This window comes from Atractosteus spatula, chromosome 3 (assembly GCF_055471065.1).
Source record: "Atractosteus spatula isolate fAtrSpa1 chromosome 3, fAtrSpa1.hap1, whole genome shotgun sequence".
Lineage (NCBI taxonomy): Eukaryota > Metazoa > Chordata > Actinopteri > Semionotiformes > Lepisosteidae > Atractosteus > Atractosteus spatula.
In genome coordinates this window covers 9,570,311-9,597,870 of record NC_142708.1, presented here as the reverse complement: position 1 = coordinate 9,597,870, position 27,560 = coordinate 9,570,311, and the positions used below count along the sequence as shown (strand labels likewise).

Genomic DNA, 27,560 nt, shown 5'->3' with positions numbered 1-27,560 from the left:
TTAACTTACAGTATGAGTGCTTTATTTTTTATTCATAGTACTAAAGCTCACCTGGTATCCAATGTAATACCTAAGAATTTCCTAATTTTATTCCTTGCAAGCCCTGTAATTTGCAACTTCTAAATCACGCTACTTGAACAGCGAATCTTAGCCTGCCAGTGGCTTTCCCTTAATTATTTAACTTCAGGGTGGACTTTGCGCCGGGCTGAGAACTAGCTTTTTGTAACTCTTTTCTTCTTTTCGTCTATACACAGTTAGATATTGGGGCTGGGCTCTGACTGATAAGTGTAGTGTTAGAGCCTGGTCTTGGGGCTCACTGACTGAATGCCATTACAACCTCAAAAATGCAGCTTCCCAGAAGGCCTTTCTTTGCCTTTAATCTCCTTGGCTCTTACTTGGCACTACCTGCCTCATACCTTCTCCACCTGTTTCTTTTCCTTCCCTAACCTGCAGGTGATTACACCCGTAACAGGGTATTTAAATTAGAATTTTCTCTGCAATGGTTTTTAAGTACTCGGACTGGTTTCTGATCTCCACAGGTCACAAGCATCTGCGGAACGTCTGATGTCAGAAACAATGACAGGTCCAGGCCTTTCCACCAGTTTCTCACAGTCAGACAAAGTATAGTGCCGACAAACATACCCTTAAACACCATCCCGTCGCATTCATGAGGACCCTGACATTAAAAATGCTACTTAATGATTCTCTGTGTTTACAATTTTCCCCCTGAAACAACTGAAATACAACCGAAATAATGTGAAGGTGATGAACAGACTGTAAGTGGACACCACGTGCAAATTAAAAGAAGCAGTAAATTAAGCCAACCAGATACTCACAGCTGAGAAGTATTTCATTTGAAAATAATTTCTATGTTAAAATAATAGATATGTACATACTGTACATGCACAGAATATGAATAGCAAAAGTGTCATATTCATTCATAATGCTTTATACAACATTATATCTACCCTCAGTTTTTAGTTCTTTCTTGAACGTAAATGATTAAAACAAGGAGAATGTAAAGTTTACCAATTAAACCTAATAAGTCAGGTCTTTGATAATTCAATACCAGCAAAAATCTATTTAAATAAACAAATGGAAAATGGCTTTAGCTTTTTCACTTTTTTAGCTCCTTTTCATTGTAAAGAAATTTGCATTCACAAATCCACTGAGACCTTTCACAGAGATGAGAAGTTAAAAAAACCCATAAAATTTTGTTGCAGTTTAAGAGTCATATATCTTCATAACTGTCTCTCTGTCTCTACACTCCATAAATATAAAGAGGTTTGCACATTATTATGAGTAAATATCAGTGTATTTGTAAACTAGGCTTGCAAGTCTTTGTAAGGCAGTGAACTGCAGTTTATAGCAATGGAAGGGCATGGTCCTTTATTTAATGGTTGCAAAAAACATAGACTTTCTACTGACTCCAATCCAAGCGTCTGTTCGAAAGTCAAGTTCCAAAGTAAAGATAGCACCTCTGGTTCTGAAAGGACAAATTCCTTGGCATTTAACGCAATTTCTGAAGAAATTCCTTCATACTAGGTGTGGTGTCTTTGTCCTAAATTAGTCACTAAAACCACATTTTTATAAACACTTCAGAGCCTCACACAGACATACTGCAAATATCCACTGAAACTTGGCAATAAAGGGAATACAGATACCGTTGAAATTGGTCAGATATTTAAAATATTTAGCATATATGAAATTTGTTCAACATTACTTATTTAAAAAAAACAGACTTAAAGGAACATTTAACTTTAATTTCTCGTTAAAGGAGAAGGGCAAAAAGCCACATGTTCAATTAGAAGTCTCTCTACTTCTCTAATCTCAAAACATTCGCACACTTTTTTGAATGTTCAGATACCAGAAGTGGCTCTAATGGGGTGATACATTCAAATAAAAAATGACTAGTGAACTGTAAAGACCACACCATGGGTTTTAATTGCCTTAGATACCATGTCTGTTGCTGTGTCCATTGTGCTACAAGCCCCCAACAGAGTGGCAAGTATGCCAAGTATTAAAAACTCCGGGTATTTAATTTACACTTCTTGCTGAAAGAGCTGGGCAAAAGCATCCAAGATTCTCATTCGCTCCCTTCAAGGGGGGAATTCAGTTTTGTTTTCTTCCTCTTCCTATTTGAATTGAGGAGAAAACCCAACCTGGAGACTGCTGTTGCCACAGAGCCTTCGAAGTGGCCACAGAGGGCAACGGGATTTATTTATCGAGGCGGGCCTGCCCTGAAGCTCTCCACTCAAGCATGCCATCGACATTCCTCACATGCCTCGGGCTCCGGCCTTCAGGGCAACCCAGGTGGTATCCACGGCGATAGCGACACACGCAGCCTCACTCCGGGCTTCCCTCAGGCTGGCCAGGCCCAGGCCTTCAGCTTCACAGAACAGAGGCAGGGACTATATCTGCTAAGGGTCACTTCAGGTTTCGGGCAATACATCCCACCAATCAGAAAGTTCTCTCTATCAACACGGCATAATCCGCACATTTGTTTAAAAAAAACAACACCTGTAGTGTCGTACACTAGGCGTGTGTCCTCTGTGATCACGTGGCTTGTTACCTAAAATGCTAAAATATTGAAATATTACCTGTTTTTGTAGCAAGAAAAACATCTGCCTGTGTACAACACCTGTGTGTGTGAAGGAACCTCACTAGCTCACCCTCAAAGAATATCATCAGTGTAATGTACTATATACATTTCATGTGAAATGCATCATCACCATCATTAGTTTCAATAATTTGAGCCATCGTTAATACTAGAGAAGAATACGTATAAACATCTAAATGGAAGTTACAGAGGTATCTAGGCTTGGAAACGGATTATGCTTTATACAAACAGAGCCACATTTACTAACATGAGTTTGTGAATGTGGCTCTGTTTGTATTTTCCAGGAAGGTTGCATTTTCTTGTCGCACGCGTTCAGTAAATAAAGCCGAACTTCACATCTCATCACACCTGCTCCCAGAGGGTAGTGGAGAATGGATGCAACACGCTCAGCACTCAATTCAGATGCTCCGTTTTATCATACTCAGATAATTCTGACAAAAATAAAACACCATGGAAAGCCATCAGCATTCCAAGCCATGCAAGGTCTCCACAATTTCGAACAGTTTTCGAACCAGTGTCCCTAATGTTTTTTTTGGCCTACGTCTGGACTTGGCTAAGCCGCCTTACATGACTCTAGTTTATAATTAAAAGAGCAGTTAGGGTGAACCAGAATGCGATGTTATAAACACGGACATCTGCCAGCACCGTGGGAGAGCACACAGCAGAATTAAAGGCATTTAGACATTAGACAGAATCATAATCCTTCTCTGTAAAGTCCAAGTATGTGGCACAACTATAGTATACTGCATTCGAACTCAAAAGTTCTTACGGAAATATGTGAACACAGTACCCATTTTGAGAGAAGCAGGCTTGCGGTGATTGTTGTTGTCCTCTGGCTCATGCTTCGATTGATAACTGTAAACTGGTGCATTTTGCAGAAAATCCCCACAGTGTGGAAGATTATTGTCGGGTTGTTTACGGTACGAGATCCTACAGACTGGCATGATAGCTCCTACTTTCACCTGACATCTGGAATGAGGAAGCACAGACAATTCAAAACAAGATCGACTCACGACAACAGCACAAAACAGGTGGAGACAGGTTTTTCAACACCTTGCCTGAAAAAGTCTCAGAGGTATTAGGATGAATGCCGCTGTGCTACCTGATAGGGCCACAAGATCATTTGACATCAATTGGGGTCTCAGTCTGAACCAAAGGACAACCAGGTATTTTCGTTTCATTATTAGTCTTTAGAGAGGCGGCATGCAGTGTATTTGTTTTGTTGTTGCTCCAGGTTATAGATCTCTTCACAGACACACCCTGCAAAGCCGCTGTTGTCACAAAAGAACTTTGCACAATGCTATCAGAAACCGGGCATGACTAGCAGTGAGTTAGTTCCTTATTGATTTTCGCATTCATGCAAGTTTCTAAATAGCAGACGTAGATTTTGTAAGTCAAACAGATGTACAACACAGGGAAGTGGAAAACAATTTCAGGTGTTGCCAGTGGAGACCATCTTGCCCAGTGAATCACGTGACTGTTCAGATTGTGAACTACTGTACCATCGACCGAACAGAAACTGGCAAAATCACACTGGTCCCACGACCGCTGTATACAGTACATATACAGTGACTGTGTGAAAGGTTGCATTTTTTTTTTGCAAATGCTCAGGACACCACACCTCATTTAGGTTATATTTTGAGAAGGCTCAGATTCCTTTTTGTTTGGTGAAATGTTTAATTCATATCAGAAACAACATTTGTTTTAAACTATGTATATTTCTAAGAATGTTTTGTAACCATGCCCATGGCTACATCGACATGGCTCCAAAACTTTAGGAAGACACTGCAATTGAAAAGAAAGGAGTCATTTATCTGCTTTCAGAAATGTGCATCACTTTAATCTATAAGCCTTTCTGCTTCCCTACACCTCTATAGTAAAGGGTAGATATTTTCAAAGTACAAAAGAGCCATAGGTGATAGGAAGAAGAGTTTTGGCAATTTCACCGGAGGAAAAAAAACAAAATTTCTGGCCTGTAATCACTAGTTTAAAAAGTCTTGGCTTGTGGCATGCAATTCACATATTTTGCTTTCCTTTTATTATACACCTAACTCCCTCTCTACATTTTTGACTTCTGCTAATTGCAAATCCTTATCATGTTCTCCACAATTCATCTGACTCATTAAACTTCTTTGCTCCCTATAACTGGACGTGTTTTGAGCAAGATGTTTTTCAGCGGTAAAATATCTTGGTTACAGCTGCACTTTGAACACATGGAGCAACTGCAGTTGATGCTAGCTGTTTCTCTGGCACGTGCCACAAGAGCCACGGTCTTTGAGCTTTCTTCCTCTATGTTGGTAGACTACCTAAGGCCTGGATTACATAGAAACCTTCTCCCACCTGCCTGTCATATTAGCTGAAGCCAGCTGGGGAGAACCACAAACCTTGTGCGACCAAAGTATTCATTTCAGCTCTGCAGTGTGAGTACAAATGTAAATCGTTTAGGATAAAAGCATCAACCAAATAAAAGTAATAATTAAACAATGTTGCATTTGTCACTGTTGTTGAGCTTTAGCCTTGGCAAAAAGGTAGGTCAGTCACCAGTAACAGTAACACTAATCCTGTTGTGGCTTTATTGCTTATCCAAAAGTACAGCCTGCCGTCTTTATACATAAAATCAACTTCTGATCGGCAAAGCAACTCCCTTCTCCTGCATGTTTCTGGGCAATCTCTCTTCACGCCACCCTTTCCACCCACAGAACAGGCTCAGCCTATGGGATTTGACAAGGGCTTTGTGTCCGAAAGCAAGCAAACGTCATTCAGACTGCTAAATCCACAACTACCCTCGCAAGCGAATCTTTCGTTTCTCAGCATTCCAAAACCTGCGGAGATGATCAACATGCCACAACCCACTGAAAACTGACAATTATGGCTGAGCAATAAGTAACCGAAAATATGCAGACCCGGGCTAAAAAGTGTTGAGTAACGCATTCCAAGCACGCCGACGAGTTTAAAAGGCAAGCCGAAGCTCCCTGTACTTGCTGGCATACTCAAAAGAAAAAGGAAGAGAACGGTGGGTGACCCTTTAGGCCCATTTCTTGCGAGCCCACAATGCCAGCTGTCACTGCTGGTTGTAAACAGCTCCACGCAACCACCTTCATCAGCTACAGTAGGATGGAAGCTGCTTTTATTACCCTGTCAGCCTCAACGATAACTGCCTGCCTTCCTCCGGTGCCCAGTACGTATTCCAAAACTCTCGAAAGTGACACTGTCAAGCACTTCACAGAAATTAGGGCGATGGTACATCACATACCGCGTCCCCAGTAAAAGCTTCTGTTTAGATAAGGCTGTCCATTGGAAAACTTGGCTTCAGATTAGGTACAGTATGGCTGCCAACCGGCTACAACACACAAGGCTCCTTAACATGACCAGATCTGCATATCTGAGAGTCATGCCAAACACAGGTTTAAAATAGAACAGGTGTTTGGCTTGAGGGAAAGCAAATGCAGCTGTAATTTCAGCATTTCTGAGCTGTCTTGTACTTTTTAAAAAATCTCTTTTATTTGCAGTGAATTTCTGACCAAACTGATGGCTGTTTGCTCTGACATTTTGCAAAAAAGAATAAATAGAGGAGAGCTTATTTCCTAATGTTACATACTCCATAGTCACTTAGGAAAAGACACTACCTGAAAAACTCTCTTTGCCATTTGCCAGTAAATATCTGCCGCTGAAAAGGATCCTCTCTGATCAGCTAGTTTTCATCACCCAAAACTTTAGTAATGAATGCTCGTCTCTGACTGATTTACAAAAATATGTATCCCCCACACAATGGGTTAACTAGACTACAAAAGACAAGAATGAACATACTCTGTATATATATAAAGGTCATGCCAATAAATATGTAAATACATTATTTCTGTTACTTTATCAAAATCCTCAAAGGTATTGACAAAGTCTATATAGTGCACTTCTTCACAGTAAGCAGTGAATCGCAGACCTGAGGGTACAAGTAGAAACAACATGGAACTGCATTTAAAACTGAGAACAGGAGACACTCATTTACACAAATTGTTGTGGGTGTATGGAACAAGCTTCAAACAAGTGTTAAAGCTGATACCCTGGCTTCTTTAAAAAACAGCTGGGTATGTTCCTGGGCTCAATTAATTACTAATTACCTATCGGTCAATGAGTGACCCATCTTATGTTCTCATTTGTAATATTTTTTATCTTCTTAGTTTTTCTAACAAAGTGACAGATTAAGTTTTATTTTATGTTAATTTTTTGATAAGACTTTGTCAAAGTTTTCTAAAATGAAACGCCACTAAAAGTTAGTTTGAGATCACATGCAGGGCATGCTGTAAGATTAACACAGCAATACTGTAGGAGCAGAAAATGTTTATCTGCCCTAATAAATAGTGTCTGAAAAAAAAGAAGAATTTAATATGTTGCTTTTTGTCCTGGCATGTTTTGTCAAACCACAGAGAACAAGGAGAGAAGGGATTAGGATCTTCTAATAAATACAGCCCCTTCATCTTTACAGGTCTCTCCAATCTAAACAAATCACAGAATAATATTTTGACTCCAGAAAATCAAGTAGAATACAATTTAGAGACACACCTTCAGATGGTATTTTTTATCCTGTCAACTGAAGTACAAAAAAAGGAAAGTAAAATAGCTACAACAGAAGCACAATAAAGTTAACTCATTCGTTTGAAACAAAATCTAACATTGAATTAACTGCCGGGCATGGGAATGATACATTTTGAAACTTGAAATCGGACACAAAGTCCTTTGCATCCCCTGAAATCCGAGAAATCCACGACTGCACGCTGGTTCAGCCCAAGGAAAAACAGATATCAAACGAGACTCGGAAAAGGATACAACTTACAGGGTGCTGTCATTGCATCCTGGATTTGCCTTTCTCTACGCAGGGAGATTAGACGACACAGGCACACAAGATGTGAAGCAGGACTGGTTGAAGGATATGCTTAAATGCAAAAGCACCACAGTGGTTTTGCTTACCTCACTGTGAGATGAGCAGAGATAGTTCAGGTGTCAGCGGTGATATTCCTTGCTCAGAATCACCGCACGTTACAAAGGGCACAGACAACGAAGTCGTCATTTGATCCTATAAAACAAGCTAAACCTTTGGTACGAATTGCTGTGCACAGACACCTGCTCCTTCCCTGGAAGCACTTTTCCTTCTGTGTGGAGCAGCCAGCCACAGTGACAGCCCTCACGAGACGAAAAAAAAGAAAAAGAGAGTTCAAATTACTGCCCGCCTCCTGGCCAATCAGCACAGACAGAGGCCTCTGCGGAGTCTGGGAGGATGATATCACAAAGCAGGTTGTACTCGTCCTCTGACTGACAGAGCACCTTTCCCCAGCATGCTTCTGGGGAAATATCTCTTCATGCTGCCCTTTCCACCCACAGAACAGGCTCTGTGTTTACGGCCTGCGTCTTGCTTAAAACACACACATCCCCTCCCACATCCTCGCCAACCCCCACCTCCCCAAACCTGTCTCAGAGAAGCCCTCACTCATCTCTGCTCACCACATGAAAGAAAGTACATCTCCCCTGTGGTCTCCCCAATATGGAGGGTGAATTGCCTTGGGAAACACAAGGAAACTGTCTAGTAAAGTGTCCAGGAAAATCACCCAACAGCTGTAGCTTTGTTGACTTGCCGTCCAGCTCTGAATATTGTGAAGTGTCTGTACTAATTACAGACTTCAGCCTGATGTTGTGCACGATTTGGGAGACGTTATTGTCTGAAAAGGGAGTCCCCAGAATGTAAAGCCTGCACAGCCCCTGATCAGGGAGATACGACTGCTGCTGCACATCCGCTACTGGAGACAGTAAATTGAGATTTAGACTGATAGGATTAACTTAGGCAAACAGGGATCCTGGTTCACACAAAATGCGAACTAACAGAAAATTGAGCAAATCCTTTCTGTCTCTTTAAATTAAAAAAAACAATCCACCTCACATAATTATGCAATTTAAAAAAAAACGGTGCATTTGGTATAATTTTCCACAGTTCCTTTAGCTTTATGAAAGGGCTCACCATACAAAATCAAACATATTTAATAAGATTGCATAGCACTATTGGACGTAGAAATGTTTACCGGGCCTGGAATTTCCCTGTACACACATCAAATAATGAAAACATTCAGATTTTTCTTTTCCTAAAAGCAAGACAAGACAGATCTGAAATGTTTCTTTCTGACTTCACAGTGCTAGGAAACTGGAAATGGCATGCTGGGAAGAGGGAAAAATAGCATGGCTAAAAAGCAGATTCCTCCTTCTGCTGGAGATCAGCTTAAACCGATTCCAAGTGAAAGCGTGACCCCAGCTGCTTTCCCCTTGTTTACGCAGGTCAGCTAGCTTTTAATTAAAAAGCATTGCTGCAGCTGGTGTGGTGCACACCGCAATATTCTGCTGGTCAGTCCTCAATCTTCCACTATCCGCCGAGTCGCAAGTCCGCTGAAACACGCCGTCTTGAAGAGTCTGGAACAGTGCGATCCATACTGTATGCTGTGTTGGTTTGCTCTATAACTGATGACATCAAGACGGTCAGGCTCTTGTGATTCTACCACCAAGCATGGTGAATGTGTTGTAGCTCCAAGTTTTATTCAGCTCAGCTCGGTCGGGTTTCATGCAGTTTCTCCTCCCTGAATATCTGAAATCATATCATATTTGAAAATGATTGCCTAAATTAAATCCGAGCCTAGATAGATCCTATTCAGTCTTGCTTTGTTGAAACATTCCAATTCTCTGTCCATGGGCCATACACAGCAGCAATGAACCTTAAAGATCCAGAAATGTTCCTTCAGTACTTAAACATGCCTTTATTATCCCTCCGCTAAATTAAAGAAATTAAGACTCTAGCCTGTGCAGTAATTATCAGCGGATGTCTTACTTACCATGTTTGGGAAATGTTCTTGAATGGGCTTTTGCATCGTACTGAAACAATTGCGGTTAGGGTTATAATGATTTAGTGATGACTGCTGACATTATTTCATTCATTATTGTCATATTGGACTTCACTGCACTTTTTAATAGCATTGATCATACCGCATTCCTGAACCGATTAGAGGTTTTTTTGGAACTGAGTTCTTATCATTTAAAACTTATCTGATAGAAAACTTTGTTCAAGTTCGACAGTTGGTCACAGCTCATGTCCCAAAATGCTGTGTTCTTAGTCTCATTTTGTATTAAATGTTACCATTGGGTCAGATTCTTTACTTTTTTTACTAGTAACTAGTAAAATATTATTGTATCTGAATTTAACAAGACATGAGATGATTGGCTCTGCTTATAAGTTCTGCAACTGTTTCAACTTTTTCAAGCCTCCAAAAAGGCTATAAATACTGGATTATGGCACATACAGTATACAGTGCCTTGCAAAGCTATTGAGACCCTTGAAATGTTTTCAAATGTTACTGGATTATAAATTATACTTAATGCATAATTTTCCAATCAGTCATCAATTCAATTAAAATTAGTCATTTGTCAGCAGATATCTTGAAGAAATTGCCCTAACAAAGATTGAATTGCCTTTCCATTGCCCTCAGATAAAAAAAAAGAGATCATTAGTCAGTAAGTGAAGGAAAGGTAAAGACTAAAGAACATTCTAAGGATGTTAGAGATAAAGTGATCAAAACCACACAGATTAGCAAAAGGGTAAAAAACATCAAAGTGTTTTAATATCCCAGTGAATACTGTTGGCTCAAAGCTGTAGTGCAGGTTGTGACATTTTGTTAAACATGTCTTGTTGAGTCTTACAGTAAGTAGTACTAATTTATATGAGCTTACAGGATATCTCATTTTAGAATCTTAGAACTGGCTGGCACCTTATGGATTTCAGAATAAAATTTCAGAACATGTTTCTCACCTTCAAGGGCTTGATTGGTTTGACTACAGTGGTGAGTTCTGAACCTTGGGAGATCATGAGTTCTGTTCTTCAAGGCAGAAGGCTGAGATCTTTCAAGTCAATCAGCAGTTTAATGTTCTAGTTTTAAATTCTTTTAAATTTATTATATTAAAATGTTTATTCCACTGTGTCTAATTTTTTTACTTTTGCATTGTTTTATTGAAAATGTGCTGAGATAATATCTTGTTTAGAATTTAACACATTAACAATGCTAATACCCTTTTAAAGGGAAGATCAAAATAAATATAACTATAATTATATAGTTTCACAAGTTAGAAAATCCATCAATACCACATGATAGTCAGACTTTGTTAACAGTAAGTTAAGAAAACATGCTCTATTTGTATCATTAAAATGGAATGGCGTAACTCTGTACATCACGGCAAAAAGTCGTGAGAAAAAAAATTCACTAGAAAGCATATTCTGTGTAGCAGCAAAGATTTACCATAAAATTAAAGTGTTCAGAAAAAGTATAATACTGAAAGACCTGGTGCAGCTCACAACCTGTGAGTCACAGTCTTAGGAAAGCAGGTAAGATGGGCACCTGATAAGCAGTATACTGTATGTGAACCAATCCATCATAATTTGGGACCTCTTCTGTAACAGGAGCAGTCCTGCAAAGAGCTCCCCAATTGTCATATCTCCCAATCAACAAAATAACAGAGTTGGAACTTTAGATACCTACCCTGAATATCCCTGCATATTCAGTGTAGCATCCAAAGAATGGACAAGCAAACTTTAAACTTAAAAAAAATGTACATTTCAACTTTCAGATGTTCTCAGGTTTTAAGATTTCATGTACAGTGCTGTTATAAAGTAAGTACACCCCCATGAAAAGGTGTGTGTTTTTCAACATATTTGCATGTATGGATGTTTGATCTGCATTTCAACAATATTGATAGATAAAGGTGATCTAATTTAACAATTAACTATGAAGATTATTCTTTGCAATAATTTATTCAACAAAAAAAGTCAGAAATGCAATTGTCTGCTGTGGAAAAAAATAAGTACACCCCCTAGTTTCAACAGCTGGTGTTGCCCCTTTGGAAGAAATCACTTCTTGTAGGCGTTTCTTGTAATTGTCTATCAGTCTCCTACATCGACGTGGATACATTTTTGCCCAGTCCTCTTTACAGAACACCTTCAACTGTGTGATGTTAGAGGGCTTTCTTGCATGTACTGCTCACTTCACGTCCCCCACAGCATTTCTATGGAGTTAAGATCTAGGGTTTGACTTGGCCATACCACAACCCTCCATTTCTGCTTTTTGAGCCATTCTATTGTGAATTTGGGTCATTGTCTTGCTGCAAGGTCCACTTATGGTTCAGCTTCACCTTTTTGACAGACGGCCTCACATTCTCCTCAAGTACTCTCTAGTACAATGTTGAATTCATGGTTGACTCTATGATTTGGTTCTTTTGGCCAAATGCAATTTCTGGTTTTCACCAAACATGACGTCTGCCATTGTGGCCAAACAGCTCTTCCTCTGTCTCATCCATCCAGCGGACATTGTTCCAATAGTCCTGATCTTCACCTAGGTGTTGTCTGGCAAACTTCAGTCATGCATCTATATTCTTTTTGAGAGCAGAGGCTTCTTCCTTCCTGACCTCGCATGTAGGGCAAAGTTGGGCAGTTGGACAGTTCGGATGGTTGACTCATGCACTTTGACATTGATTCAGGCAAGATTTGCCTGTAAACCCCATGATGTTATCCTGGTGTTCTTGGAGACTTCCTGCAGCATCTTTCAGTCAGCTCTTGGGCTGAATTAGGTGGCACAATCTGGCCTGGATAGATTGCCCATGGTTTGAAATTTTCTCCATTTGTAGATGATCTTTCGGACAGTGGAGTGATAGACTACAAATCACTCCCAGACTCATAGGCATGAACAATCTTTCTTCTGAGGGCTTCAGAGAGCTCTTTTGATCTTGGCATGATGTAGCCACATACCTCAATTTCTAATACCAAACCAGACCACAGGTTTCTGATGGTTATATAAGGCAGTGTCCTCCAATTTACTCTCTAATGATGTTCTAATCATTTGCACCTGTTTTGGTGCACCTGATTCTAATTTTAGGCATTTGATGCAATGATAAAGGTAGGGGTGTACTAACTTTTTCCGCACAATACTTTCCACTAGAAGTCACCTCAGCGTGATACTAAAACTTATAAACATGACTAGTTTACCATCTATACCAGAATCTAGATCATTGATATAAATTAGAAAGAGAAGTGAGCAAAGTACAGATCCCTGTGGTACTCCACCAATTAAATCATCCAGTTTGAATATTAATCCCTTATTTGTACTCTCTATTTTCTATTTATTAACTAAACGCACAAACTTAGTCAAATTCCAACTGTCTGTAATTTGAGAATGTATCTCAAACTTTATCAACAGCTTTCTGAAAATCACAATGGTGTGTATTCAATACTGCTGATGGCTGTTCAAAAAAACTCACACCAGCTGGTTAGGCAAGATACAATTTTATACAATTACATATTTTATCCTTTGAGTTCTGTGTACGTGTTGCCATTTGTATGACTGATCGATTCCTAGTAACCATAAAGTTCTCTCAGAATTTAATGTTTCATATTGTTTCAGTGTATGTATAAGTAAACTCCTAGGTTATACAAATGATTAGTTATACCAGCCATGTGTAATGGCAATGGATGTGCTTCAGTGTTACTAGTGGCGCAATCCAGGATTATGAGAGAACCCGCTTGCCAGGTGAGAGGTGGCTGGGTGAAGCTCCCCAGTTACCAACGGCAACACTCCTGCCCATGAGTGCAGCCAATCAGTCTGTCCGGCGGCCGGTGGATATAACAAAAAATGACTGGCGAATCTCAAGTCAGTTTTTATAAATAAAGGTGTTAAAAAAGGTTTGACGTGTCAATTCAACTACGTGCCAGTGTGCACTCTTATTTACCACTCTTACCATTATCTGGTATGGGCCAAATGGCTGTCTCTTGTGTGCAAACTCTCTTTCTAGCTCTATGTAGAACTGACTGTTGGAAGAAAAACGTATCGTTTTTGTGATACCATGGGAACTGGGTCAAGAAAAATCCTTTACCAGACATTTGGGAGTTACTATTTCAGTTTCTCTGAACACTGCTAATATTTTGGACATGTCTGACATTCAGTACGATGCATGAGAAACAAATGTTGCCACATAGCAAGAACTCTCTGCTGGGCTTAGATTCACCAGACAAAAAAGACCATGAAACTCACAAGACACCACAACTTCTGTTAGGATTCATCAATTTTTCTATTAATAGGCGCTTCATTATCACAACAGGAATTTTCTTAGTCTATACAGATAGCCCACCCACGCAAAAAAGTAAATGAGAACTATCCCTGCTATTAAATTATCTCGAATTTACTGTATGTTTGCACTACACAGGTGATATGATAATGTGCAGCATATTATGACCCATGACTCTTTTTAATGCAAAATAAAAACACAAAACATTCAAATGTCTTGGGTGGAGAACATCATCCACTGTTTCATGAGGACAGGTGTAAAATATTCAATAGGATTAGTTATTTGGTGATCAGATATAAGCTCAGACACTTTTATTGGTAATGACTTCCAGTTTAGACATAGGAAATCATGTTCAATTCAGGAAATGAAAAATAATTTCTTGGGAATCTGCTACTGAGGAAGAAAGAAAGCCTGCGTGTTTCAGTGTCAATGAGGAAAAGACCTTAGGTGTTTTACAAATTGGGATTTGAAGTTGCACACTTACAGTATGAGCATCGGGTTTCTCTTTCTCTGATAAGCTTACAGCTTCCATACTAGCCTAGGAGTGAGGTTTAGAGTTAATGTTGCTGCTGTTGAGCTGAACAGCTATGAAGGAGGCCCTGGAGTACTTCTTCTTAATGAAGTACACGGTAAATAAATAAACAACTTTACAGGCTGGGGCAAGGGACATGTTGAATGGGCTCCTTGCCCAATTCACTCAATCACACTTGGGCAGTTCTTTATTGGGGATGCCGTAACAACGGGCTCTGTTGCTATCAGGGCAGAAGTAACCTCCCTCTGTAACTGCTCTTTGTTTATGTTATGCAAAGTCTTTTCATAAGCGAGGGTGTACTTCCCAGAGGGACAGAAAGTGGACCAGTTAAGTATTACGCAACCCAGAAAAACTATAACAATATGCTGGCTTCATCACGGAGATTCTTTGCAGCATTCTGGTTTGAGTTTCAAACTGTGAGCCAAGAGCTCCCATTGAGACAGTCTGTTCACACACAAGAGCTTGTTCTGCTCAGAGCCCAGATGATGCCCTTTGACTTCTCTCACACCAGAATTAAGGTTGCCTTAAGCTGAATGGCAGCAATAAACATAACTAAATACAGACCCTAATCACCTATTTGAACACAATACCATTCAGAGCTAATAAGGGATATTACATGTCAGAGAAGAGCAGGAAGTAGAGCAGGGAATATTCATTGCATTTTACAAGATATTTCAAAGTTATGAACACGATGTCTGTGTTTATAAGGACTTTTACTAAGCTTTGCAAAGCAAGAAAATTGTGAAAACAGTAATTTGACACAATAGATCTAACACTTCCCTCCACAACTGCAACTGGAAAAAAGGGATCCTACAGTACTTAGCAATTTGTGATTTAGTTCAATGAATCAGGTAGATACATATCTCGTTCGGTAGAAGTCTTGTCTCTCGTTCTTGCCTTTTCAATGTGTGTTACCGGGGGATGAATAATGTAAATGTTGTGAAGTGCTCTTTTCATTTATTTGCTTTAATGCTTGAGGGTGCTCTAACAATTTGTTTATTGCATAAGCTGAAATCATAGTAACACAAAAGTTCAAAACTCTGAAAGGTCAAAATGACAGTGAGATCAAGCGAGCTCCTGCATATTTAGCGATTCAGTTAAAACTATTTGAGCACAGTCAGAAATATTCTGCTCAATCTATACTGTAGAGTGTTTGATGCCTGTATCTCAAGTCTTTTTCATTTTCATTGGCAGAACAAGCCATTAAACCTCAACACTGCCAGGCAACCTCAGTGACAGCACTAAACTCACCAGAGCACACCTGTTAGGGGATCTCTTTTCAAGGGAATGTGGCCAAGTTCTCCCTGACATTAAAATAATTAAAATTAAATGTAATTTCCATATCAATAATAACTACAACACTGTACTGCCGGTGACTGACAACAGATCCCCATTAAAACTAATTCTTTTCAGTTACTAAAGAGCAAAATATTGATTCCTGCCCAAGTGCAATTATCTTAATAAAAAAAGCCCTTACTGAGTGCTCTGTTGGTAAATATTACAGAAAATTATGTATATAGCTTAATTACCAAATTATATCAGCACAACACAGTATTAAAATATTAAACGGAATATTTGATTTCTTTTGCTTTTCAGAATTAAATGAAAAAAACACACAACAGCTTCCTGACAGTCAAATGTTACTCAGTGACAATCCAAACGTACACCTTCATCACCTACCTTCCTAGAATCTGATTGGTCTTGAGGCTCTTGTCCATTGTCTATGTCACAAAAACCTGTGTTGCTCCTCTTGTGTATTACTCACAGGATTGCCTTCTTTCGACCCCTTTAATCATGCAACAGAGAATCCATTCATAACATGGCCACTGAGAAACGCAGTGTGATCATCCTGTGTTAGCCAGAAATGCCCCCCCAAAAAAACACACAACAGCTTCCTGACAGTCAAATGTTACTCAGTGAGCATATTCCTTTTCTCCTTCATTTTCCCTTTAGTCTCCTATGGGCTGGTTGGTTTCCCAATAGTATCTTTGTGGCCAGAAGACTTTCCATCCCAAAGTCTCAAGGCTCTGAAGAAATCAGCTTCTCCTAACATGGTCCTCTCAATGAAGAAAAAAAAAGACTTAAGTGCTGATGACTGCTTGTCGCACCAAAGTGCCCTTTTCAAGGAACCACATGGCGACGTGTAGAAATCGTGTTTCTCTAAGTCCTTGACTGAAAACTGTGCCAAGTTCACTCTTTTCAAACAGGCTAGATGATGACGTCACTGTATCAGGTAAGTAAGCAGTTCTCTATGAGTAAGTATACTGGTAGAACCGTCTGTTTACCCTCACACCATTATCTCCATCTGAATAGCTCCGGCCTTAGACCGATTTCCAGTTGTGTGTTTAGTGCTTTATGGAGTCAACATCCCCACCTACCACACACTGCAAAAACCCTGCAAACTGAAAGCGTTTCGTTCTGAGCGTTCTGTCTTTTCACCTGCTGAACTCTGCACCTCAGACATGGGGAGAATGGCAGCTCTCTTGACAGCTCTTTGACTGAGCTGCAATTGTTCTCCCTCTGAGCTTCCGGCGAGGTGGGCTCAACCCACCTGTCTGTCAGCCAGGCCTTGGGAACATGAGGCAATAAACGGTTTTTCTTTAATCAGTACGGTGAAACTGAGACAGAGACTGGCGCAACAAAAGCTAGGTGTGTGACAATGGTTATCATTATTGCCTTTTATGAAGAAAATAAAAAGCTTGCTGTGTACACAGGGCTCCCTGCACAAATGGCTGGAATGGAATGAACTGCAGCCTTTATCTCCTGCTCAAAGAGGCTTTGCTGTTGCTGACGTCAGTCACCATGCTCCCGCGGCTCGGCGGGAAAGCCTAACTGGCCTGCTTCTTCGAAACGTGCTCAGGAACCTGCAGTGCATGGTTCGAGGCGATGTCAGGCATGTGAGAGGCGTGCAGTATACCGCAACCTCCAAAACGCACCGTAACTGGTGATCATAAAAATAAATGAGACATTGTTATGAGTTAATATGGTTTTGTATTGATTCTCGAAAAAGATCATTCTCCAGTGTTATCTTTATAATCATTAACAAGGGCATGCATATCAATAGTTTTATTGATAATGTAAAACTGCAGGCAGGTGGTACATGCAGTTTATTATTTCCTAATTAGCTACGTTTGGAATTAGATACAAATGTATCTATGAGTGTAGTTATATTTTTAAAATTGCATGAAACTGAGCATGAGTAGAAAAATTCCTAATTATTTATCATTTATAATAACACTATCTTCAAACATGTTCCTTCAGCTGGCCAAAGTCTGCATTTCAATCTATGTAGGATTTCTTCATCAACCTCAGCATTCTGTGGATGATAACTCCTAAAGTGTAAGAAGCACTGTACATTCTTCAGACGCTCTGAATCTGAAGCACTGAACCACTGGCTATAGCCCAGCGTGCACACTAGTTATCTTCCTGTTATTCACAATAAAAATGTTGTTTGTTTTAGTCAGCATGCACCTGTAAAGCAATGGTCTTGTCATGTTTACTTTGAAAGCCATAATTTCAAAATCTGAATCCCACTTGAGATGGGTCTCCTGAAGTAAAGCAATGTGAACACTGTCACAGCACCAAAAAAGGAGGACATGTAGCTCTTGTGCTGGAGGAATTCAAGCCACCCGTTCCGAAATATAATGTTATAAAAGTCGTTACATATAAATGTTAACGAAAGAAGGAAGATCAAGTTGCTCCATGGAAGGTGGAGATACATAATGTAAATTTGTCAGTTATCAGTAGAAGAGACATGAGTAAATCCAGCAGCCAACATAACGCTGATAAAAGTACTATTGATATCAAGTACTCATAGGAAAAAGGAAGAGACGTGTGTGTTAAATTGCTCACAACAATATAGCAGCAAGCACCCTCACACTAAACTATTCCTACGGCACTGAAGAGCCAAAAGCAAGGGGACTACATGCCTTTCTCATGATCTTCAATGATTGTGGGATATTCTGGAGTAGTGGCGTTATAATGCATAATACAGAAATGAACACAATTGAATGAAATAATGCTCCCACTCTTTCAGGAATACCACAAAAAATGTACAGTACAATAATATGCAACATATACTCACAGAACAATTCATTGTATTCTGTTCCAAAGAGAAAAACACTGGGCATTGTCAAAAATAAAAGGGGGGAGGGAAGCCAACACCAGTGTCTGAGATCCAAGATTAAAGTAGAAGGAACTGTCTTCAAACAATACATCAATTCTCTATGGCTACAGTATGTCATGAATCTCCCTGCTTCTGCTAACTGAACTGCTTCTGCTAACTGGACTGACTAACTCATGTAATGTCTTTCTGTCTTATGGGTCAACACAAGAAACTTGCACTGTCCAAACTACAGAAGAGGCTTCAAATACAGAGTGAAACTCTTTCTAAAAAAGTAAAAGCAGAACAATCCAGGAAGAAGAACAGATTACAACGAGGTGGCATCTTTATTTTTGTGGCAGTATGAAGGATAATCTGTTGGTCAGTATAGCAAAGGAGATTAAAGATGAAGGTACGAGGCAACAGAGCAGTCATTAATCCTTTGTTATCTCATGTCTTTGATAGGGCTGGTGGTGGGCAATGAGTCTAGACTTTTTTGTAAAAAGTGGATGTACAAGTTATTTGGCAGTTTCTACCCTCCAGTTCGGCCCTACATATCTCTTTCAACAACCCTCTGAGACTGTCCCAGGGTACCTGGAGAATCCACCCATTTACACTCCTCGCTTACAGCTGACAGGGCAGCTGCACGTCTCCTTCCTCTGCTTAAAACGAAGCTGGATGGTCTTCAGATGGTCCTCGAAGTGGAGGAGACATCACTGACATCAGCAAAAATGTTGGTCTTGAGAAAGTCTTGAGGCAGCCTCAGTAATAGGAGCCAAGTATCAGAAAATGTATAAAAGGGTTGCTACGTGGAGTGGTGGTTAAGGGCTCTGGACTAAACACTGTTGTGGTTTCATGTCCAAATCTAAGACAGTTCCCCATTTCAGTGATTACAAAGAGTCATGGCATCTGCATTTGTAGTCTGTAAGGTAAGAAGCTGGTTCTTAACATTTTGCCCTTGGTTTTCACATGTGGAACTCAAGCAACACAGAGAACAAATCACACTTAAATCTGAGGACTTGCATAGTAAACAGGCATGAAAACAATTTGAAGCTGAAAGTAAACTAATGTAATAAGGAAAAATAGAGGCATCAGAGTCTCTAATGTACCACTGCTGTAGCCGGATGTCTCTTAAGCCTCTAAGTAATGTCACTCTTGATTTATAATATATACTGTATATAATTTCAGTACCAAAAGTACATACATTTTCACTGTCTTTTAGGACCCATGTGTACTCACTTTCAACAGTAAAGGCAATGTAATACTGGTAACACTGCACAACACTGTTGTTTTTTAATTGCGCTAACACTGCAATTTGTTCTCACTGTATTTCAGAGAAATAAGAGAAACATTTAAGAACACTTTCTACATTGTCTGACCCTGGAGGTCAGCTTCTATCAAAACAATTCATCTGGAAAAGTACAATTGCTGTGTTTCAAGGCTGTAACTTTTTAGGTTGTATCACAAGTGAATAAATGGGACTGAATCCTGGTCAAAGGAAAAAGAACACAAGACAAAAAGCCAGTCAATGCCAGAATCGCATCAAGTCACTCAATAAACTGCCCACAACAATCAGCTCCAATGACTTTTTTATACTTCTAATATATACATTTTAAAGAGCAGTTCTCTCAGGGAAGGAGGATTATTTATTCATATTTTCTTGACCATTGCTCCGTTCTTCTTGTTAACCTCAATAATGATCTTCTTACAGCAGCTGATCCCGGTTCTCTCTCCTACTTCTCCTAGACCTAAATGCTTTTGACACAGTTAATCACGACACTTTACTCTCCTGCCTTGAGACTGTGTTTGGAGTTTCTGACATCACTCTTAAATGGCTCAACTCTTATATTATTGTTTGCTGACACTTTGTTTCTCTTATGGGTTTTTATTCTGAAGTTGGATTTGTCAAGTCTGGTGTTCCTCAGGGCTCAATACTGGGCCCCCTGCTACTCAATATACAGTATATATGTGTGTTTCCACTTGGTCACGTATTAAAACCACGAGGTCTGAATTAAAATTTCTATACTGATGATACTCAAGCCCGACAGTGATTTGTGGTATCTCTGATATAAAAACCTGGATGACTCAAAATTGCTTAAACTTCAACAGAGAGAAGACTCAAAACCTCCTATGACCTATATAAAACCAATGCAGTTATCCTGTCTGTGGATAATATTGTGCTTGAATTTAAATGAAAATTGAAGAATTTAGTGGTGATATTTGATACTTGACCTTTGACCCTCGTCTGCCGAATATTGTAAAAACATCACTCTTTAATTTCAGAAATACTGCCAGTTATGTCTTATGCTATCTTTGACTGTAGCAAGAAAGTTGGTCAAAACAGTTGTCTTTTCTAGTATTGATTACTGCTACGCTATACTTGCTGGAGTATCTAAATCCATACTGAACAAACTCCAATATGGTTCAGAATTCGGCAGACAGAATCCTACACAGGTTGTGTGCAAGCGATTACATCATGGCTGTCTTCGATTCACTGCACTGACCTTCTGTCAGGTTACGAGTTGACCTCAAAATCCTCATGCTCACCTATAAGGCTCTACAAGGCTTGGCAGCTCAGTACCTTCCTGACTTATTATCTCCCCACCTCGCAACCGTAGTTTGTCAGGCTTTCTCTTGCTGTGCCCCAAAGCTCTTTTCAGATAGGTTTTTATTTAATTAGTGTTTGTGTCTGCTCCATGTTGTAATGACATGTTCTATCTAGTGAAATAATGCTGCCATCATTATGCTTGACAGCAGGAATGGTGCAGACTGGGTGATGTGCTGTGTTGCACTTGTGCTTGACGGAAAACTTTGCGTTGAGACCAAACAGTTCTCATTTGATCTCATATGACCAAGAATTCTGTGTTTCATTGTCGCCTAAATGCTTTGCTGGGTTATTTTCAGTGATGGCTTCCTTCTTGCCAATGTATTTAATTTAATCAGTGTAATGCTTTCATTTAATTATGATTTAATACTTTCTTTGAGCAAATGGACAATGCTTTTTATTCTTTCATTTTGTGTCCCCGTCACTATATCGGGGCATCAGGACCCACATAGACTGCAGGGTGAGCACCCCCTGCTGGCCCCACTAACACCTCTGCCAGCAGCAACCTTAGCTTTCCCAGGAGGTCTCCCATCCAGGTACTGGCCAGGCTCACACCTGCTGAGCTCCAGTGGGCTGCCAGCTGTGGGTTGTGAGTTGCAGGGTCATATAGCTCCTAGCTTTAAGGGCTACATCCACTACATCCAGGAGCAGCTAAGGATTTTTTTTTTGTTTGTTTCACAGGCAGTTCATCTCATGTATCATACAACGCAGGCAGCCCCCATAGAAGCCTTTTTACAAGCAAGCCTTTTGAATCAGAACCAAACTATGCCAGGCCTCTGATGATACAGTTAGAGTGCACAAGGGAGAGACAGGACTGAAAGTCTGCTTATCAGCAGTGTTGACAACCGAAAGAGGGTGACCAGCTGGCCAAAAATCTGTGTATAAGACGGCAGATCCTGTTTTCTTACGCACAGGGTGTCGAGAGCTTTGCCTGGGGCTGCTGGAGTAATGTAGATGAAAGCTGTCAGGAGATTACAACTCGAACCTTTCACTTAAATAGGGTGGTGGGCAGAGCTGTGCTTGCCAATGTCTTATCTACATGCTTTTAATGTATCAGAGCTGGACTAGTCTATCAGAGAGCATGGAGCTGGTGCCTGTGATGTGAGGTCAAAGTCAATGTTATGCACTGACTTATTACCAAAAGGGTGGAGAGGCTGTGGATCTATAAGGCAGGAGTAGACAATCCTGGTCCTGGAAGTCCAGGTGTTCACTCCAGCTTTTTGCATCCTAAATGAGCTCAGCATCGGCTTAATGGGACCAATGTGACAGCTTTTCCAAGCTCTTCAGTTTGCTGTTGTTGATCAAGAAAACCTGCAGGAACACCAATCTGCAGGGATCATGATTTCCAACCTCTGCTCCAAAGAATGGCACTGCTAGATTTGCTACCCATTGAGCCATTGAAATTGTAAAGCTCTGCCGGTGACTAGTCACCTAAACTGACCTCTAGGTCCTCCAAAACACTCTTTTTTCTTCACTTGGTCAGCAGGACTTTTAGCGTCCAAAGACACTCATAACATACCAACAATAAGAAAGGTCACAAACAGGAGGATGCCATTTAACCAGTTACAGTCCTTTGGGGAAATTATTCAGTTATACAGTACTGGGGGCTGGCACTGGATTATATGAAAAAGAAACACATTTGAAGAAACACATGGCTGCCCATGAAACATGAAATCCTTCACAGCAATAAAGTCAGATGGCAAAATAATTCTGTACCTGGAGCACAGAAATGAGAAAAGGGGGATAGGTGCCTAGATAGGACACTTACCTGCTGTAGAACATCTGATGTAGTCTTACAAGATGCTAAAGTAGTGAATGTTAACGGAATTCCCTCCCAAAAAAAGAGAAAGATTTTCAGATTTTTCCAAAAAAGACCAGGGATTTTATAGTATTCACTCTAACAAAATGTGTCAGTAATCAAAGTCGATGTAAAAATAACAACTGCAGAAGAGATGATGGATCTTGATACCTGCAAACAGTGAGCCTGAGAGTCTTGTAGGATCCTTTGACCAGAGAGACGGCCTCCTGCCGTGAGCCACTCAGCTCCACATCATTGATGTTGACCACCTGGTCCCCAGGCTGCAGTCTGTGCTGTAAGTGAGACGCTTTACCCCCTTCTTCAACCTGAAATTAAATAAAAAAGTTAAAAGTAAAACACCACACACTCATTTATCGCCTCCTGATGTCCCTCTCCCCCTCCCATCTCTCTGTGCAACAGTAATTGCGCAGACACTCACACTCGCAAAAACTCCGGTTTGTCACTGACTGAACCTCGAAATCTGCTAACACAACAGAAGAATGAAACAAAAACAAAATCCTGCCTAATAAAATCTGCAGCTCTACAGATTTTTTCATTGGCACTCATTTCCTCTGGTACAAACGGTCCTGCTGGTAATAAAAGTGAGAAACCTGCTCTTGCTTGCACTAGAAAGGCTCATGGTGCTTCAGAGCACACTACTGGCAAACCAGAACGAAAAGGTACTCGACTGTACAGTACTGAACCCCGCTGAAGGTATTATAGGTCACTATATTTATTATAACAAGATTCATGTTTCTTTTATATCCTTTAATGCTTTAGCTTTATACAGAGAGCTTATAAGCATACTATAAAAGGGGATAACCAGAGTTCCCCCAGTTTCTCAAGGATAATTCCCCATGACTTGTTCATGACATTTTAACATAATTCCATGACAGTACACCATCTCGGTATTGCCCCTCACAAGCAGCTGATTCTCACTTCAGTTCCTCTCATTTTAATTTTCTTTCAATTTTAGTATACTTAGTTGTCAGCATACATTGGACCTCTTCCTCCGGCTTTCAAGACATCTTATTGTAAACCTCAGTTGTTCTGTTAATATAACCTTCATCACTGGTTCCTTTTTTCAGGAACATTTCATGATTTCGTACCCCCCAGTTCTTTTTCTGGCTGTGAAATTACATTAGCAATTTTCCAGCATCAGTAAGAGCACTGGAATAGAGTTACGCCTCAACACAGCCTAATTCCGGTCGAAGAGTTCACCTTCCGCTCTTACTACCCCTTTCATACACACGTAGTTTGGATACAAAGGGCACTGACATCCATACAAGATAATCCCATTTGGAAAAAGCTTCAATGGCAATTGTTAATGTAGTTTGACACTGTGCATCATAATTGTACTACAGAACCAGCGGCAGGTGCTCTGTGGTTATCATGCCAGTAATGATGTCATCACTCAACGGCATCTTCTGTTCTACAGTTCATTTCTCAGAGCATTGAGGATTGCTCTTTGACAAGAGCACACACGCAGGACATGAAGTGCACAATAGCACAACCACTTATTGTAAATTAGCAAAAAAAACACTAGAAAAACTACAAAAAATTACAAGATAAAATTATAGCACTTTTATGGAGATGTACAGTGTTTATTCCATTCATCCATCTTCTAATCACTTTGTCCAATACAGGGTCACAGGAGACAGCACGGTGGCACAGTGGTTAGCATTGCTGCCTTGTCCTGGTGGGGACGGGGGTTCAATTCCAGACCTGAGATGCTCTCTGCGTGGAGTTTGGAGTTTGTTTGTGCTCTTCGTGTTTGTCTCGGTTATGTCAACATGCTCCATTCCTCCCACAGTCCAAAAACATACTGATAGGTTAATTGGTTTCTGGGAAAAGTGATAGTGATACTGATAGGTTAACTGGTTTCTGGGAAAAGTGGCCCTGGTGTGTGTTTGTGTGTGTTCATCTCATGTTTCGGTATTGTTTCAGACGCGAAGCTCTGCTTTGCTGTTTACTCAGATTGTACGTTGGTACATTCCTGTTGAGAGCCATTTGCTTCCAGGTGAACTAGAATTGTGACTGTGAAAGTAGCTTTCCAGGTCTTTCATTGGCTTACTCTAGTGCTAAGGCACTGGCAGTCAACCCCAGCAAGCGGTCGGTGGTAGAGTTAACAGCACAGATCCATAGGTTTTGGCATCAAAACTCATAGCAAGAACAGTTAGAAAAGGCAAATTGCAAGATTAGAGCAAGGGTGACAGGAAGTGGAGCAGAAGCATGGAGAGGATGTAACGATTGCCGGGAGAGGCGCCCATGGAAAGAGTATTTTAAGACCCTACGCGAGGCAGCAAATCCAGAAAGGAATAGGGAACGAAGCTGAGGGAAGTCACACAAGGTTTAATGGTGCTCACAGTGATGATAAGGAAGTCCGTGCAGGAGTGAAGGATAGGTATCCATTGCAACCAAATCCAAGAAGGTCCACAGGAGAATCAGGAAAAAGTCCAAATGTCCATTATTGAGAAATCCATCCGGAGACAAAACAGGAACAGACACAGGAAAAAACAAGAACCAGGAATACGGAGCTTCGTCCCAGGCCCCGGGCTCAGAAGGTCAGGCGACTACTACTGGCCTATGCCCTCAGACGTCCCCGTGAAGCCTGGTGGTAGGCGGGCCATGAGACAACCTTTTTTCAAAGCTGAGCCCCAAAGGCTGGGGGGGGGGGAAGTAAACTTAAATAACGGACTTGACTAGACACACCAGGAAGGAATAATTAAAAGGACTATCTACAGAGGATTAGAGCGCCCTCTGGAGGAGGGGATGTCGACCGTGACAGTGGAGTTACTCCGACATGAGATTGAGGATCGGCCGAGTGACTTTTCTGGGTTAAGGCTGAAGCTGGAAGACAGACGGTGTATAAACCTTGGCGCCGTAGTGCTGGCCAGAGTCACATTTAAACATTTAACTTGCATTACAGATAAGGTTGATGTCAGACGTTTCCCAGCTACTTCCGATAAACAAGTGTCCAAAACAGGAGAGATCTACACGCATCATCCTAGGAAAGGCAGTCGAACATATAGGGCCATGGACACTAGAGGTCTGCACAGGCATGAAATTGAAGACTCAACCCGGCCCATGCCCGAAACTTTGAGACCCGACCTGACTGAGCCCAAATGGTACTGCCAAATTTGAAACCCGAACCCAAAATAGGTCACTCTTTTCCTCTCAGAGCGAGCAGACACACACATGCACACACAGAGACGGATTCTCACAGACGCAGTTTTCCAATGCTTTGCTCGGCTGCTATGCACTTGTGTTGATAAACAGAAAATACTGTACGCTGAGAAAAACTGGTATTTAGGTCATAATGTTTCCATGACGAAGCTGTCCCTGACTCATTTGGAAGTTTGAGTAGTTCTCCCTTTGTGAGATTTTGTTTTATTTCATCCATTGCAAACAGTTAGCTAGGTGGGCTCTGTTACACACATACGAGAGAGCAAGCGAGCACGCAAAATGAGTGAAAAACCGACCCGAACCCAGCCCAAAACCTGATACTTTGTCGGGCCCCATCGGGCTCGGGTCTGGTAGCAGATCTCTAATGGACACCATCCATAGGAAATCAGTTCAGTTCATCACAAGAGAATTCAGGAGGCTTGTGCTCCGAAGGAGAAATCACCCTGTGTTAGAGATCTTACGTATAAGTGGGTTCAGCCATTGGATCGCAATGAGCTGATGGAAACCCCAGTACTGGATCAATTTCTGCAGAATCTACATCCCAAGGCCTGTGTTTGGCTGGCTCAAAAAGCAGAAAAAAGCATAAAACACTGTAAACCAGGACCACTGATTTACTGTGTGAGCAAATTAATCACACTTTAGTCAGGGAAAAGCAAAACAGCAGTACTGTGAAACTTAATTTTGTAGTAATCCCAAACTAGAATTCTGGGAGACGTTCTTTAGCAACAGAATTGAGACGATTGTAATGACTGCCCAGGATGGGCAATAGAGACCCCTCTGTAATATCCCAAGACAGATTTGTCCAAGAAAGGATGAGTCATTGCCTAAACCTATTGTCAATTTTAGGAGTGACATGTTACATATTATAATGGACAAGATCCCTGCTGGAGTGCAGCTGAGTTTCCAAACGGACACTATACTACCAACGTCTCTGGTTCTCCTGACTTAAGTCATCAAACTCCAATCCGCTGATAATATCTCAGAGTCTGGATTTGTTGCGACACCTGACAAAATCCGGAAATATACATTTTTATTTACAGGTTTTACAGGCATTTAACTTCTTTCACCCATGAAAATGTTCAGGTTAAGCATTGAACTTTGGATTGCAAACTTGCATTTTAAAACGTGCATACTTTTGTAACTCAACAACATACTGTAGATTGTAATTCAACAACATGGTGCTTTAGGAAAGCACTGTATATTCTCAGCTGTCGATGCACTGCATTCTGACGCAGAGGATGGGCATTTTAAAAATGCAAAATAAATGCTATGTCACACCTGCGCATGATGGAGCTGTCAGCTGGCCGGTGGGGTTGAACAAGAACAGAGGAAAGATGACTGTAAACTGCTTTGCATCAATTTCAAGAAAGAGACAATTTGATAGCTTTTATCATATATAGCGGACACACATGAACAATAGGTAAAAGCCAGTGTAATAACAAAATAGCATACTAATAACGGTTATTGGCAAGTTAGCCTCAGGAGGATCTTCATATACAGTAGAACGCCATCTGATCTTGCTCAGTTCAAGGTGATACTGCTGGGAGCGCTGGCCACTTGACAGTGATTAATGGACACTGTGCG

General features: G+C 40.6%; 1 protein-coding gene across 3 annotated transcripts in view; it reads right to left on the bottom strand.

The window, feature by feature from the left end:
* The window catches only part of shroom3 (shroom family member 3), an 81,023-nt gene that overhangs the window by 43,190 nt on the left and 10,273 nt on the right, over nucleotides 1-27,560 (bottom strand). For 2 of the 3 annotated variants that reach the window (XM_088911597.1, XM_088911598.1), the window contains exon 2: nucleotides 22,962-23,116. In XM_088911597.1, the coding sequence (XP_088767723.1) occupies nucleotides 22,962-23,116 (155 nt within the window). Of the gene's footprint in view, nucleotides 1-7,582; nucleotides 7,728-22,961; nucleotides 23,117-27,560 lie in introns of those variants that run through there. The other variant, XM_088911600.1, reaches the window with a different exon arrangement.